The sequence below is a fragment of the Mauremys reevesii genome, linkage group 2 (assembly GCF_016161935.1).
Source record: "Mauremys reevesii isolate NIE-2019 linkage group 2, ASM1616193v1, whole genome shotgun sequence".
Lineage (NCBI taxonomy): Eukaryota > Metazoa > Chordata > Testudines > Geoemydidae > Mauremys > Mauremys reevesii.
The window spans coordinates 218778469-218794558 of NC_052624.1; the positions used below are offsets into that span (position 1 = coordinate 218778469).

Consider the following 16090-nt stretch of genomic DNA (forward strand, 5'->3'; position numbering starts at 1 on the left):
AATATCTCCTGTCTGTGTGTTCCATTCTCTGAAATAAATTTGTTAGTCTCTAAGGTGCCACAAGTACTCCTGTTTTTTTTCACCCATTTAACTGGCAATCAACACCTATCTCACTTTTGCAAGTATTCAAAACTACTGAAATATTTTTGCTGAAGAAGAAACTATGCTTCCACTCAGAAGTCATCTAACCCATCAGCTGGATCAGTATGTACATAAGTAACACAAATTTGACATCCAGCAAAAAGTGTGCCTTGAAGCTGTCACAGTTTTAATTTACTCACTGGTATTTATTGCAGTTTGGCAGATGGAAGATGAGAAGCAAACTAGATGTAGGCCCTTCAAAAGTCTTCCAGGCTGTGATTTAAAAACCTACTTCTAATACTCAATTGGTGTTTGATATCAGAACATTTTAGATAAATAAAAAAACATGTCCAGGAGCTTATTAAAAGCAACGTGGATCAGCTGGATTGAAAAATGTCTTTGCGATTACATTGACAGAGTCTCTTAGCTTTGTGTGTGTTTCTTTTCTTACCTACAGCCCACCTCTGTGTAGAAACCCCAGGCTGAACTCTAAGGGGCAAACCCCACTTACTTGCTAAATCCAGACCTCAAACTTCCCAGTGTTCACAAAAGTGAATGTTTTGGAACCACAAAACATTAAGAAGGAATTACCTTCAGAACACAGTGTCATTTGTTCATTACGGTTTAGTTAGAACAGTATACAAATTACCTTCCTTGACCACAGTAATTCATTTGAATAATATGTCTGCTCATCGGATCTGCTGACAAAATATGGATTGCCATTTAATTAAATCCTATTTGTTGTTACAAGAGGAGCCCCATCTATACACTGAAAATTACAGAATGGTATTATATGAAGCGGATATTTTAAAAGGCACACACTATTCAGACATTTTCAGGTTCAAATCTTTATTGTTTTAAAAGTCTACATGTCTTTTACAATTACAATAATTTGTTACTTAAATGACTCTTGTATGGTTAATGTACAATGAGTTTTTTTCCTGAAACTCAACCATGAAATACAATTTTCATCAATATGATTTTTCTAAATAGATTAATACAAGACTTCTGTGTTGTTGGGAAGGTTCAAGTGCTTCACTTTAAATCTAACAGCACAGGGATTCTTCCCTTCAGAATCTATGTGATCAATCCGTCAAAAGTGCTTTTGAAGATTGCAGATTTACCTGGGACTGATTTTCAGATCAGACCATCAAATTACAAGGTTGGTTTTTTACACATTAAAGGGCATTTTAATGTAATGAAAGAAGATGCAATAGTTATCTTTATTCATCTACTGAGGCAAACTCATGTTGAAGAAAAATTATGATTATTGGCATGCAATGAACACTCCTCTTTAAATAGTTGATGAATTTATACATATTATAAAGAATCTGTTAAAGAGTGCAAGTACTTAAATGATTTCACAAAAGGACATATGCTGGTAATAATGGTAACTAACATTTAACATCTAAATACAAGCTAATGTATATTTAACAGGCAATTAACATGGCTAATAATAAGCCACGATGCACAAGGTTTGCCCTTTGTGAAAATGAACTCCTTTGGTCCACACTCCTAAAGTTATCTGGGTAAAAAAACTGGAACAGTTATAGGGCCAGGGATTTGAATGAAATTCTTGTTTCTAAAATGTAACCCATTAAAAATTAAAAGTAGTATATCTGTGAAGCATATTGTCACATGACCTCAGTATAAAAAGATGGCCTGCTACTTGGAGCGATGAATGAGCACTGAAGGACAATCCAGAAAAGAATGAGACAGAATAAACAGAGTTTCCACTGTGTTATACTTTTTTGTTCCACGGCACTGCTTTCACTCTGTAGAATTTTGTACCTAAAGGAACTTTAAATCTGTTTTGTGCCTAAGGAAAAAAACAAACAACATTATTTCAAATTACATACCAAAAATGTTGTTCTATTTTATTCTGCGTTCACTAAGATTTTTCAGAGCAGGAAGTTATTTGCACCCCCAGCTCTTTTAAAACTGACTAGACTGTCTAGAAAACCCTATTTGTCTGAATTGACAGCTGAGACCAGCCAGTGATAGCTTACCATTAACAGGGAGATGTGCCAATTGGCTAGTAGCACTATTGACTGCTCTATGCTGCTCCAGGGGTTAGTTCTCTGGCCCTGTGATGCAGCGATAGCTCAGAGGTTAAAGCCTTTTAAAAATGAGTATTTTCCTCCTGATTTACGCAGTCTCTCCAAAATAGCTCATACAAATGCCAGGTAGGATGGCAAAATTACAGATAAACTACTTCCCCAAATTCATCTTTTGATGTGCACAGGCCATTTCCAACTAATTCATCAAGGCAAGCATAAAACACCCTCAACTAAGAATCTAGCAGTGTGAATATTTCCAATCACCAGTAATAACTACTGGGTAGATTCTGCCATATTTACTCCACAAGCAGTCTCATACATTTCAGTGGTGCTACTTGAGGAGAAGGTGGTAATGAACATGGTTAAGAGTAGCAGAATCTGGACCCATTTTCCTTGTATACTGATTTTAATAATTACATATTTATCAGTAGTATTCCCGTACCTTTTTTGCCTGGCAATATTCCTTTTCCATTACTTTTCCTAGCACCCAAGGTCTTCTAGATGCACCTGAAGCTAAACAGAATCAAAGCATTACACATGATATATTACTGTCCTCAAAGAGATAGGCCAGCATTTTCAAACATGGGTGCTGCAAACTAACCTCCTACATCAAGCTGGCTTGATCTTCACAGGGACCATGCACTTACATGTCTGAAAATTTTGGCTATAATCTTTTACACTGAAGTACCTTAAATTTCATAACTAGTAATAGTTAGCTGCAATGATGAACATATACAAATATTAAAATGAAAACTAAAACAGCTTTAGAAACAACAGGATAACTAGAAATTAGAACAACTGTACTGGGACAAATTAGTAACAAAACTCTTCATGAAGACAATTTAGGTACTGGTACATCTATATTACCACAGCAGCTAGGGAACACATGCTTATGTTGCAATCTCATTACAAAAATGCTAAGTGTTATTTATTTTACTCTTTTCAAATTGTCAGTCATCAGCGTGAAGGAAAATCTTAAAACAGGTGTGAAAGGAACGGATCATGTGATATACACACTATGCATATGATAAATTTTCAAACTGGCATATTAATGAGAAACAGCGTGTTTGAAACATTAGACTAGAAGCCAGGAATCACTGATTTTTAATGTAATGTCTGCAAATGATTCATTATGCAGCCTTGGGGAAGTCATTTAAATTCATTTGGCCAGGTACTCCATTGCATGTGCTTTGAGCCATGCCGCTGGCTAATTCTGGCTGTACTGAGAGCATATACAGCCCTGAAACAGTCACCATGAGACTCACCCTATGGTGTGTAGAATCTCTTACCCCCCTACTCCTCCCTGCTACTACTGTAAGGGGTATATAGATGGGACAGCTCTACACTGTGTCAGTGAAGGACCGAAAAAAAAATGCAGAGCGCTCGCAGAGTACAAGCCCCCCACGTTTTTTTACATTTATTTATTTGTTTTTAATATATAGTCACTGTGTCAATCCCTGGCTTTGGTTTTGCCCTCTTGGGTTAGGACTAGAATGCAGGACTCCAGAACCATCAGTAAAATCACAGCATACAAGGAAGACTGTGAATCTGTATGTCTTTAGTAATCATATTAAATAATACCTTATATAGTATATTATAGCTTTTAAAACTAGATGTAGCATTTATTTTTATACATGCAGTAGTTACATGTATAAATTATAGTTTTCCTTTACATATAAAACAAAGAAACTAAGTAGTGCAATGAGATACAGGATACTAAATCATTGCTCAGGTATTTACTGTATATTATTACCACCACCTGAGACTAATACAACTGGAAGAGTTTAAAAATCACATTTATTTTTCAGCATTTATGCTGTTTTATTTTTTGCGTTTCTCTCAGTTTAGTTAATGAAAATAGACTCACTCACTTCTGAGTTTTCAAGAACTAGCTCAGTGCATCCATGTCTGGGCTGTGCACTTTATAGAGGAATATTTAAATAAAACAAAAACCTGTTTTCATTGGCATTTCAAATAAAAATAAAACACACTTGTACTTAATATTACAGGTTTGCAAAACCCTAACTTCCATTACAAATTTTTTGGACCTAACTGTTAACCACCTGACAAGTGTTTTTTAGCAAGCAGTGGCCTTTCATCTCTTCATGCTGCCTGCTGCCCATAATCCAAAGCCCTCATCAAGGCACACATTCCTTACTCCCCTCCGTGTTCCCATGACCCCTCATTGTCACTTATCTGTCCCAAACATGAATAGTGGTGTACCATCTTTGCTGAGGGCAGCCAGGCTTTGGTTCCATTGGGAAAAAAACTGGAAATGGTCTTTATTAGTAAAGACAAAAATAGTGAGAAAGCCCTAGCTTTCCCTGACACGAGTAGCTTACAACATCTAAAAGCTGAGATTTGTAATAATATTGCAGAAATTGGCAACTCTGCAACCAGTTTCAGAGTTTACCTAATCCCATCTCTCAAAACAAGCAGAGGCAGATTAATGCAACATTGAATAAATAATGTTCGGCATAATAGGTGGACACGTGAGGGATTAATATTACTGTGAGAAGTAGATGTGCATGCCTGGGTGTCAAAGGGCAGATCCAGACACCCCATTTTGGGGAGTACTAAAATGGTAACTTCCTGTACTTGGGTACATCGTGACTAGTGTCCACCACAGCCATACCACTGTGCTCATGGCTGATCTGAGAACACGGGAGAAGAATAGTGATATGGTTCTTTGGAATTTATCCCAAACGTCACTTGTTTCATGAGGAGGTGAATGAGTGATCTCTCCTTTCCCCCGCCTTCTGCTACACAAGGGGAGCCCAAGTGCTTGTTTCTTTCAACCCTAGCATTCAAGTTTATATTTCTTTCAACTCAAGGACACAATGATAGCACTCAGTTTACATTACCAAAGATGTCTTTTGTAAGGAAATGGGTTGGAAACATTTAGGGAAAGGAAAGCTGAAATTCTACTTTATATTTCTAGTTCTTCCAAATTTTGGGGCCCCAAAATACAGGCTTTGCAGGTGCCCAAGTAGCAAGATCTGTAAGAGGTGCTGAAAACTAAGTTGCTTTGGAGGTAGAAAAGGGGCAATGAAATGGGAATGTAAATTACAGTGACCTCACTGGCTGATGTAAAAATGTGTGCAAGGAACACAGCAATGATTTTAAGAGATTACTGTAAGTGTGAAGCAGTTGCAGTGTGCCTCTCTAGATCAGTAATATCTACAAGAACCATACTCCATTTATTTTCTTTGTGAGATGCTTTATGTCTATTACTGTGCCTGTCACCAATCTTCACAGCATTCCCAGCAGTTATTAAATTTAGGACTAATAACTTAAAACTAAACTCTAAAAAAGTGGTTCTATGCACATCCTCCTCTCCACTTTTTAAGTCACAGTACTTTTAGCTTGTCATCTTTATTTGCCAGATTCACACAGAAAACAGGGAGAGACCAATTTCCCAAAACTACTTTTAATAAAGTCTCAATATCCTGTACGTCATGTGTTTCATCCAGACCTTAAAAATTATCCCATAACAAATTTCAAATTGAGAAGCTATATGTGGAAAGTTAAAGGACATTTGTGTATGCATCAAATGTATTTTTTTGTTGGAGCCCTCCTTGCGTTTAGCTGGGGATGGACACGCCTTTCGCCATCACTGTGTCTCTTGCACCAAGCCCAAGTATAGCCTGTTTACCCTCCTTTCTTTTTTTCCATCCATTCTCTCCCACACCTCCCTTTTCTGTTTCCTCCTCCTTTTCAACAACTTTTTTTTGCTTGCTCTTCTGAAAAAAAACAAACCTCTTTTAGTGAAGTCAGGGTTGGAGGGCTGCTTGATTTCAATGTCCCATATACATAAGATACTACTTTGCCCAGACGCACTGAAGACTGCTGAGGGAAAAGGTGGGGAAGATGGGCAGGACTGAAGGAGCTGCATGCCACTTTACACTGGCTGTGTTTGTTGTGTGGGTGACACAGCTTGCCTTGCCTCACTGCTCCTCTCTCCTGCCCTAGTCATACTGGGCTACTCACATATGCCCCAAGGGGAACCACTTCCAGTGCTGGGAAACACTAAATTCCTGGTTTATAAAAGCATGGCAGAAGTCTGATTGGCTCAATATGCACAATAAGGTCCTTTTTTTGGAAAGTGTCTAGCAACCTTAATCATGAAGGGGGAGTACCGTCTCTCCACAATTTAAACAAGTAACATTATTGAGAATGGGGAACTTGTACATACCCTATAATTACACAAATAAAGTATCTTTGATTTTGAAAAAATAAACCCTAAGTCTGTGCTTATAATTATATACTCCTTAACATTCTCTTTGCTGAGGATGTTCATGTAACCTCATACCTGTAAACCAATGGCTAGCAAAATGAATTGGGAGAGAAAAACATGTTGGTTTGGATACCTAGGTTCTATTAGCCTTATTTTATATTTCATAATTATAGCTGTGCCACTGTGATACATTCCGTTTTGTATTTAACGTGGGAGTTCAACCTGTTTTATAGGAAATGCAGTGTATCAGTCCCAAATTTTCTGCGCAGTGTCTGTATTCTGTAAGAGTTTGGTGAACTATTGGAAACTATGTAATTATTTTGCTAACTAACAAAAAGTTACTAGTGTTATTCATCATAACACTATGCCATGATTTGCTAATGGAGAAAATGTTCTATGGTGGCAGTTTTCCTTCTGATACCTGTGGAAGCCTTCATGAACAGATTAAGAGAGGAACATAAAACTATCTTTTGATACATGCCCTCAATAATGTTCATTGCATCCAAAACTGGGGGCACAGGGAACAGATTTTGAGAGGCCATGGCCTTTGTGTTGCAGAGAAGATTTTCAATGAACTAGCTACTTTAAAAGTTTACTTTTAAACACTTATTTCATGCACTGCATATCATAATAGCAAACAAAACACTAACAACACTGAAGTGAATAAACATAAATAGCAAACAGAAAGGAAGTTGCAGTTTCCTAAGCTTCCTTGAGGGACCACTGAAATAAGTACCCCACAAAAACCTTGAAACACAGAAAAACCCTGCTTTGATAAACTTGAGCACAAAGGATTAACAATATCTAAAGCAGCAGTTCCCTGGCTGTGGACTGCGTCCCCACATGGGGTTGAGGAGATTCCCAGTGTGCAGAATATGTCATTTTGTTCTGCACAGTATGACTTCACATGTATGGTGTGTGTGAGGTCATAATATATGGAGAACACCATTTTGCTCTACAAAATGGCATTCTCTGCACAGCGTGACCTCATGTACCATATGTACAAGGCATACTGTGCTCTTCAAAATGATGGCTTCCATGCTGTCTGGGGCCCACAAGGAAATAATTAACGAAAAGGGGTCATGCTGGCAAAAAAAGTTTGGGAACCCTTGATCTAAAGCACACATCTTCCTGAAAGAATTTGAGCACTGCTGAACTTCATTTATGTAGGGTTGAGAAACAGCAGCAAATGTAGGCATTTAAAAATCGGGAAACAAAAAGTTATGGTTCTCTCTTAATTCTCTCACACTGAACATACAGATCCATAAAATTCCATCCATGCTCCAGGGGATTTCTTTGCCTGAAGGGAAAATACCTTTAAATAAAACGGAGTCCTTGTTTTCTTTTAAAAAAAAAGTCAATTCCTTCTACAGCACAGGTGGACGTTCAAGCCTCTGCAATTGACTCAGACCCAAATTTTGTAAATAGCAGCACAAAAACAGACCTACACTGCCATCATCAAAACTTTGTAGTTATTTTAGTACCATAAATAGTAATATGACTAAGCCTAATGGTAATTTCTTATGGTACACATATCAAATGTGTATGTATGTATGCAGAAATATAGTCTTAAATGTGTTTTGCAGCATACATCAAAAAAGGATGAATGCATTTTGCTCTAACTGTCCGAAGTATTCACTTCTGGGACAATATGTAATATGGAAAAGTTCTGCCTAAAAAAAAAACCTTTCAGAAAATTACTGAATGAGGCTATAACGAAAATCTCAATGTCAGATTAACTACAACTTTTGCTACACATATACATTATGTATCTAGCTAAAACATACACCTATTTACGTAATTATTAAACAGCTGTTAGAAGAATAAGGGTACAAGATAATGTTCTGAGGCACTTAACATGATGCCACAGAGTTATCTGACACTTACCACACTCACCTGGCTTCAGATCCAGCGCAGCAAGAGACTCTGAATGTAAGAAATACAATGTTGGACTGACAGTAAATAATACATAGTTGTCATGGCGTTCGTCCAAGATAATGAGAACCAAATCGCCAACCTGAAAACTGGATAAAATAAGAATACTTAACAGCAAAATATAAAAATATAGTATTGAATATTTACACAGATTACTAAAGCACTTTTTTAAAGCATTACACAGACCTACTTATCACTATTTGAAACACATTTTAGAATTTATGCATATCTGTACATTTTGTAATGCCAGTTAATTGAGTATTAGGTTTCCTATGAGGACAGTATCAATTCCTCACCATTTAAAAATATATATATTTTTTCTCCTCACAATGTGCTTCAAACAAATTTTTCTGCAAGAAGTTACACATAAGCAACTGGGATGTGCCAGGGGCTACCCAGGGTTGTGAGGCACCTTGTCAACACCTGCTAGAAGCATGAGGGAGTCTTGTCTGTGCCTGCTGTGGATCAGCTCCTCAACTCCACCAGTCTCTGGCAACCCAAGCACTAGTTTCCAGGCCTCTGCAGGCCTCATTCTTTCTACATAGGTTAGCAATAGGCACAAACCAACCTTTGACCATCCCTCTGGAGAGATCAGCCCCTGTTCCACTGACCATGCACTGAACTCTCAGGTCATCCTCTACTCACAAAGGAATAGCACAAACCAGCTTACACGATTCAACTCAGGATCACTACTTTGCTTAACACACAGCATTTAGATATATTATAGTGAAGGCAAGAATAAGCTTATTCTCAAATGACAGTAAGAAAGAACATTGGAAAAATGATTACATATAAACAAAATTTTAACTCGCTTTCTAGAGCTTAAACTTAACTCACAAGACCTACAGGATAGTTTATCTCAAGCCCTTTTCCCATTTTTTTCAACCAGGATGACTGATATCCCCCTTCAGATATATCAGAGCAGACCTTTGATATTCACCTGAAACCAGGGTGTTCCACCTTCCTGCTGTTTACCTCTTCCTGTGAATTACTTCTGAAGTCTCCAAAAGCGCTTCATTAGCAGCTGATTCAGTGCTTTTTCACACCTAAAATGAAGCTGCACCACTGTAGTGCTTTAATGAAGACACTACCTAAACTGATGGGAGAGGTTCTCCTGTCGGTATAGGTATTCCACCTCCCTGAGAAACGGTAGCTAGGCCAACAGGAGAATTCTACCATGGGGGTCAGTTTAATTATGTCGCTCTGAAGTGTGGATTTTTCACATCCCTATGTGATGTAGCAATACCAACCTAATTTCCTAGTATTGATCACGCCTCAGTATGTTAATAAACTTCAGCTGTAGGACACACAGTATACAATGGTCCACCAGGGAGATAAGTATCTCCTACCTCTGTCTGGAGAAGTTCGGCTCAAGGAGCACTACATATGAGTGGCCTGCCTTTAACTACAAGATTTAGAGAACATAATTTTCAGCATATACACATAATTCCTCACATATTTTCCATACAATGATTATGATGACTAGTGTAACACAGGTGTTGATTACATGACATTCTTTTGGTGAACCAAGGGGACAATTGTACCCCTATGTAGCCCCGTGCCCTCTGCCAGTTGGCATCAAGAGGTCTTGGGTCACACCAATACATAGGAAGGTGTGTGGGGGAAAATATCTCTGAGTGGTAACAGCTAATTTAGACCTCATAGTTTTGAATGTGTAGTTGGGATTATGTTTTCCAGTGTGCATTACTTTGCATTTATCAGCACTGAATTTCATCTGCCATTTTTGTTGCCCAGTCACTTTTTTTTGTTTTAAAATTTATTAAAAGATCCGTTCGTAACTCTTTGCAGTCTGCATTGGACTTAACTATCTTGAGCAATTTTGTATCATCTGCAAGCTTTGCCACCTCACTGTTTACTCCCATTTCCAGATGATTTATGTATATGTTGAGCAGCATGGGTCCCAGTACAGATCCTTGGGGGACCCCAATATTAACTTCTTTCCACTGTGAAAACTGACCACTTATTCCAATTCTTTGTTATCTATCTTTTAATGAGATACTGATCCATGAGAGGACCCTCCCTCCTATCTCATGACTCCTTCTGCTTATGAGCCTTTGGTGAGGGACCTTGTCAAAGTTTTCTGTAAGTCCAAGTACACTATATCCACTCTATCACCCTTGTCCTTTCACTATTTTTTTTTTTAAATTGGGGCTGTGGAAGAAAACAAGTCCTCACTCTACGTTTGTTAGCAACAAGTCAGAGGCACTTTTATTACGAGCAATTGCAAGGGAAGACTGCGGTCAGATAGGAAGGGCCCCTGACCTTAGGCAGACCTTCCCCCTACAAGCAGCATAAGACAAGTATTTATACCTTCCCATTACATGCACCAATGGCTAATGGTTATCCTTTGTTTATACAAACTCCCTCCAGGCACTACCTTACCTCAAGGTTTCTGCTTACATCAGCATTCCATTCTTATCAACTAAAGCAAGCAGAAAAATGAGGCGTGAAGCAGCATCTCTTACAATTTTTGTGTTGTTAGGGTTACATTTCACTCTAAACCTGACTAAAACATGTACCCTGCTTTAATTCTGCTTCCACATTCCCCCCTTTTGTGCTTATAGCACAACTAATATTATGAGCCTCTATTATGGTGTTTTTAAAAAGTTTCAATGCATCTTACTTTTAATTTCCATTTAACTAATCTACTCATTTTTGTGAAGTTCCCCTTTTCGAAATTTAAATGCTACTGTGGTAGGTTTCTCTGATATCTTTCCCCCTACGAGCATGTTACATTTTATTACCTTATGGTTGCTATTACCGAGTGGTTCAGCTATATTCACCTCTTGGACCAAACGCTGAGCACACTTGAGGATTAAATAAAGAATTGCCTCCCCGCCTTTGAGGGATCTAGGACTAAGCTTTTTCAAGAAGCAGTCATTAATGGTGTATAGAAATTTTCTCTCTGCATTTGGTCCTGAGATGACATGTACCCAATAAATCTGGAGGCAGATATCACATCACCCATTATTATTGGGTTTTTTATTTTTACAGTCTTTCTAATCTCCCTGAACATTTCACAATCACCATCATGATCCTAGTCAGGTGGTCACTAGTATATTCCTATTGCTATACTTTTATTCTTGAAGCATGGAATTTCTATCCATAGAGATTCAATGGTACTGTTTGAGTCATTTAAGATTTTCACTATATTTGACTCTATGCTTTGTTTCACATATAATGCCATTCCTCCATCAGCACGACCTACTCTATCATTCCTATGTATTTCGTACCCTGGTATTACTGTGTCCCTTTGCTTAGCATCTTCCTACCAAGTTTCTGTGATGCCTGTTATATCAATATACTCATTTAATACCAGGCAGTTTTAAATTCATGTTCCTGCTTAAAAGTGAAAACTCTGTGTAATGCTTTTCCTTAGATGCTAAAAGACTGTATGGACCTCTTCTGAGATGTGCATTTGCAAATGTTTTACATCCAAATGCAAGCATCTTCTAATATAAAAACTTCCTAATGTCGTTGCTATGTTAAAGGCAAGATGTTTTATATACCACTACGGAACTCAATGACATTACTATAACTGCACAGCAATGAATACAGAATAGTTATATTAATTGGCAAATTAAGTTATTTAGTTAAGCAATTTCCTTTCCAAACTCAGAAAGAAAATGACTTTGCATGGACTGTTAAGAAGAGCAGCCAATGCCTTTTTGGATGGCTAAGTTTAAAAAGACTATTTTAAGAACCGGGAAACTTTTATCTCTGATGCCCATCTGAAACAAAATTTCAACTCCTATTAAGCTCTGATGGAACTCAAATGATATTTAAGAAAATGGACTAAAAAAAAAAAAAGTTAAAACACTAAAGATGCTGAACATTTCCTGCCACAGGACAATTAAATGTACACTGCATATGAATTAACAGACTACATGTCATGAACTGAAGATATTACTAAGACCAACCCATGAGCCAGTGAAAGGACAACAGCAGATCTGAATCCAGCCAAGCCTGAAAGAAGTGTTTTCCTCCTTCCAAGGGATCAGAGGAAAGAGCGGAATAAAGCTTCTATGAATTGAGGAAGCAAACTAGCAGCACTCCCATCTTTCAACTCCATGCAACACTCTCAATGCAGCCTCTCATCTCTGCTCAATGTCTCTAAGACAGCCACAGAGCTACATCACAAAACAACTTTCCAGTTCAGATCCAACATCTCTCAGACCTTCCTTTGCTTAATAATAATAATAATAATAATAATAAATAATATAGTTAATTGCAATTATCTTGCTTGTTCTTAATCATGATAAAATTACTTGGCACTCAGCTTGAAACACCCCTTTCTACCTCACATTATTTTAAGTAACAATATGAACTCAGATGATCAGAAGTGGGTACTAACGCATAAAATAAGATACCTTAAAGAAAAGGATGACCTTGCTGTAAACACCAACAGTGAAATCTGAAGTTAATAGCAAAAAGCCCACTGACATCTGTGCGTCCTGGATTTGCCCCCAGCAATTTTTAATAGCGCCTAGCCAGTTATCATGATAGACATCTCTGAAAAAAAGGCATCTTCAGAAGTAATCTTGGGAATTCATATGGTCACATTTTTAGCACTGCACAGTTATTCTGAATGGAGTAATTATTTCTTGGGCATAAAATCATAGCTGAAATCCGCAACTAGATTTGTCATTATATAAAAGCCATGAAATGAGAATGAATCCAAATTATGGTGATGAAGGTATACAAATCATTTAAAAATACATTTGTAGCCTCATGGACCGTGTATTGAAAGCTTGATTGTAATAGAATATAAAGAATCAAATTTAATAAAGATTTATTACTAAAGAAATTCACTGTAGTCTCAGACATGAATTTGAGATTAAGATGCTGAAAAGAATTACTACACATTACTTCCACATACTTTACCTGTACATTTGTTACTGAAGACATAAAATTTATTGAGCCATATCAAGAACAAAATGTGAGAATAAAAATATACTTACTCTCTGATCGCTATTTTTTCAGAATGTCTTGAAGACACTGAAGACATGCTTTGGGACATCTAGAAAAATAATGAAAAAGCAAACAACTATAAAATACTGGCAGTATACATTGTAGATAGGGGGCAATTAAGATTGTTTGGATTTATATATGAACCATGACAAAAATATGAAAACTAACACGTGTTCTTATTACCATCTTGACCATTTTGCTTGTGTGTATACTTTCCCTTCTCTTGTATTTTGCTTTGGTCATTTTTAAATGTAAGCTTTTTAGGACAGGGATTGAAACACAGCACATTTCAGGTACTTCCATAATATAAAAATTATGGAAAGAATAATAATTACAATAAATGAAATTTTATTTTGTATGGCCTCAAACTATAGCCCAAAACACTTTAAAGAGTTAATATTAGAGTGAAAGAAAACTTAAGAGGTAGAAAAAGAAGATTTTTTTAGATGAGATAAAAATAAGCAGAGCATCACTAAGGCATAAGAAAACTGCTGCAGATGGTAGGCAGTTGAACAGACATTTACTTTTACACTAACCGTGGTGGGACTGCGTGAAGGGTCAGAGAACTTGACAAAGCTGGACAAGAGAAAGGAGCAAGAAAGAGGATAAAGTTTATGGATGGTTTTAAAAACAATCAGGACAATTTTGGAGTAGAACCTGCAATAATTAGTGAGCAAATGAAGTGTTTAATGATTGGGCACAATATAAATCAAACTACCTGTATGTGTGAGAAAGTGGGCGGAAGCATTTAACACATGCTGGTGCAGGTAGGATAAGACTTGTAGAGACCAGGCTGAAAGGAGTTGAAGACAAGGATGAAAGTTTCAGCAGAGGTGGAAGTGATGCAGCAATGTTGCAGAGGAGGTGGAAGGCATATTAGCAAACAAAGGAGATGGAAAAAGTTCAGGTTCAAGAATTTATACTCAGTCCTGTGGTCAGTGGAGGAAGATACCTCATTTGAGAAATTATATGACGTTTTGTTTTTCAGGATAACTCCTCTTGCCCAAAGGAGTATACCAAAAAGTACCTCACAGTATCACAATTTTACCTACAAGAAATTAAGGGCAATTCATTGAAGTGCTTTTCAATATTTTTTAAAATATATATAAATCCTTCATCTTCAATGAATTTTAGCTCCTCTTTTGAAAATGCATTTTTTTTTACCTGAATGGCCACACCTCATGTATTGTTGCTCCATTGTTTAACTGTGCAGTAGATGATGTACTTTTAAATGCCATGTGTTGAACGTATTCAAATGCATAAAAACATTTTTCAATAAGATAGACCGGGCCAGTGCAAGGATGTTTCGCGCCCTAGGCGAAACTCCCACCTTGTGCCCTCCCCCCGACCCAGCCCTGAAGTGCCCCCGCCCCCACGGCAGCTCCCCCACTTCGGCCTGAGGCATCCCCCTGCCCCAGCTCACTCCTGCGCTGCACACGAGCACAAGCACGCCGAAGTGAAGCAGCTCACCCCTGCCCTGCCTCCTCCCCGAGCATGCCGTGGCTGCTTCACTTCTCTCGCCTCCCAGGCTTGCGGCGCCAATCAGCTTAGGTGCCGCAAGCCTAGGAGGCGGGAGAAGTGAAGAAGCCACGGCATGCTCAGGGAGGAGGTGGGGCAGGGGTGAGCTGGGGCGGGGAGTTCCTCTGCATGCCCCCCCCCTTTACTTGCTGCAGGTGGCCCTCCCTGCGCTCCCCTGCCCCAGCTCCCTCCACCTAAATGCTGGCGGTTGCTGCCGAAGAAAATGGCGCCCCCCAAATGCCAGCTGCCTCGGTGACCGCCTAGGTCGCCTAAATGGTTGCACCGGCCCTGAAGATAGAGCTACATACATTTTCAAACTGATTAACTAAAACATTGAAGATATGAAAATACTTAAAAAGGAAAGAAATTTGACAGATACTGAAGGCCAGATTTAAACATGGCTATCTATAATTTTATGCAACAGGCATATACATTTTAAGTCAAATCCAATAATCACCTACATTTGACAACAATCCTAGGACTAGGTTACTTTGGTGAGAAGGAATCCTTAGTAGCTACATACCCCATTGAGGGGAAAAGGGATTAATCTCCTAAAAAATTAACAGGTTTTCATAAGTGTATTTATTCTCTGAGAGATTACTTCTGTGCTGCAGACTTGTGTCTTGGTTCATTAGCACAAGTGCCAAACAAAGAGGTTGCTTCCTCTTTTCTCATCCTATAGTTTGGAAAACTTCTAGGATAGTTCAGTGAAACATTTTCAGATCATAGTAACCTAAGGGTTTTTTTAATGCACAATCAGATGATTTAAATAATGTTGCATTGTGAATGACTTCTTTCCCAGCTGCTTATTCTTTCTTTCCTCACTTCCACCCTGAAAATAAAGAAAAGCCTTTCTGCCAAAGAAGTAAATTTCAGAGAGAAACAATCAAAACAAAAAGAACGCCTTAGAAGAAACCATCTTCAAATGTACATAATGAAAAGCACCGATCTATGTACTTTAAAAACAATTTGTCTTAGAAAGTTGTGTAACTGCCTTGTTGATGCAGGCACTTGCACACTACATTTAAGATACAATTTTCAAAGGTGCCTAAAGGTTTAAGGCTCTTAGTTCCCACTAATATTCAATGGGAGCTGGCTGCCTAACTCCCTTGTGTCCCTCCCATTTGTCCAGCCTCAAATGACAGCTAAATTCAATACCTTGGGGAGTGTTGTCAAATGGCTAGACACAGAGAACTGAGACCGGATGCAGGGCTGCCCAGAGAGGGGGGGAGGGCAAGTGAGGCAATTTGCCCCAGGCCCTGCAGTT

General features: G+C 38.2%; 1 protein-coding gene across 4 annotated transcripts in view; it reads right to left on the bottom strand.

Annotated features, from left to right (window-relative positions):
* Positions 1–911: 911 nt before the first annotated feature.
* Positions 912–16090, bottom strand: part of RB1CC1 (RB1 inducible coiled-coil 1) — a 172336-nt gene continuing 157157 nt past the window's right edge. For 3 of the 4 annotated variants that reach the window (XM_039522879.1, XM_039522881.1, XM_039522882.1), the window contains 4 exons: positions 13296–13354; positions 8266–8402; positions 2584–2654; positions 912–1900 (listed from right to left, as the gene is read on the bottom strand). In XM_039522879.1, coding sequence (XP_039378813.1) covers positions 1823–1900; positions 2584–2654; positions 8266–8402; positions 13296–13354 — 345 coding nt within the window. In that variant the 3' untranslated portion in view covers positions 912–1822. The remainder of the gene's footprint in view (positions 1901–2583; positions 2655–8265; positions 8403–13295; positions 13355–16090) is intronic. The other variant, XM_039522880.1, reaches the window with a different exon arrangement.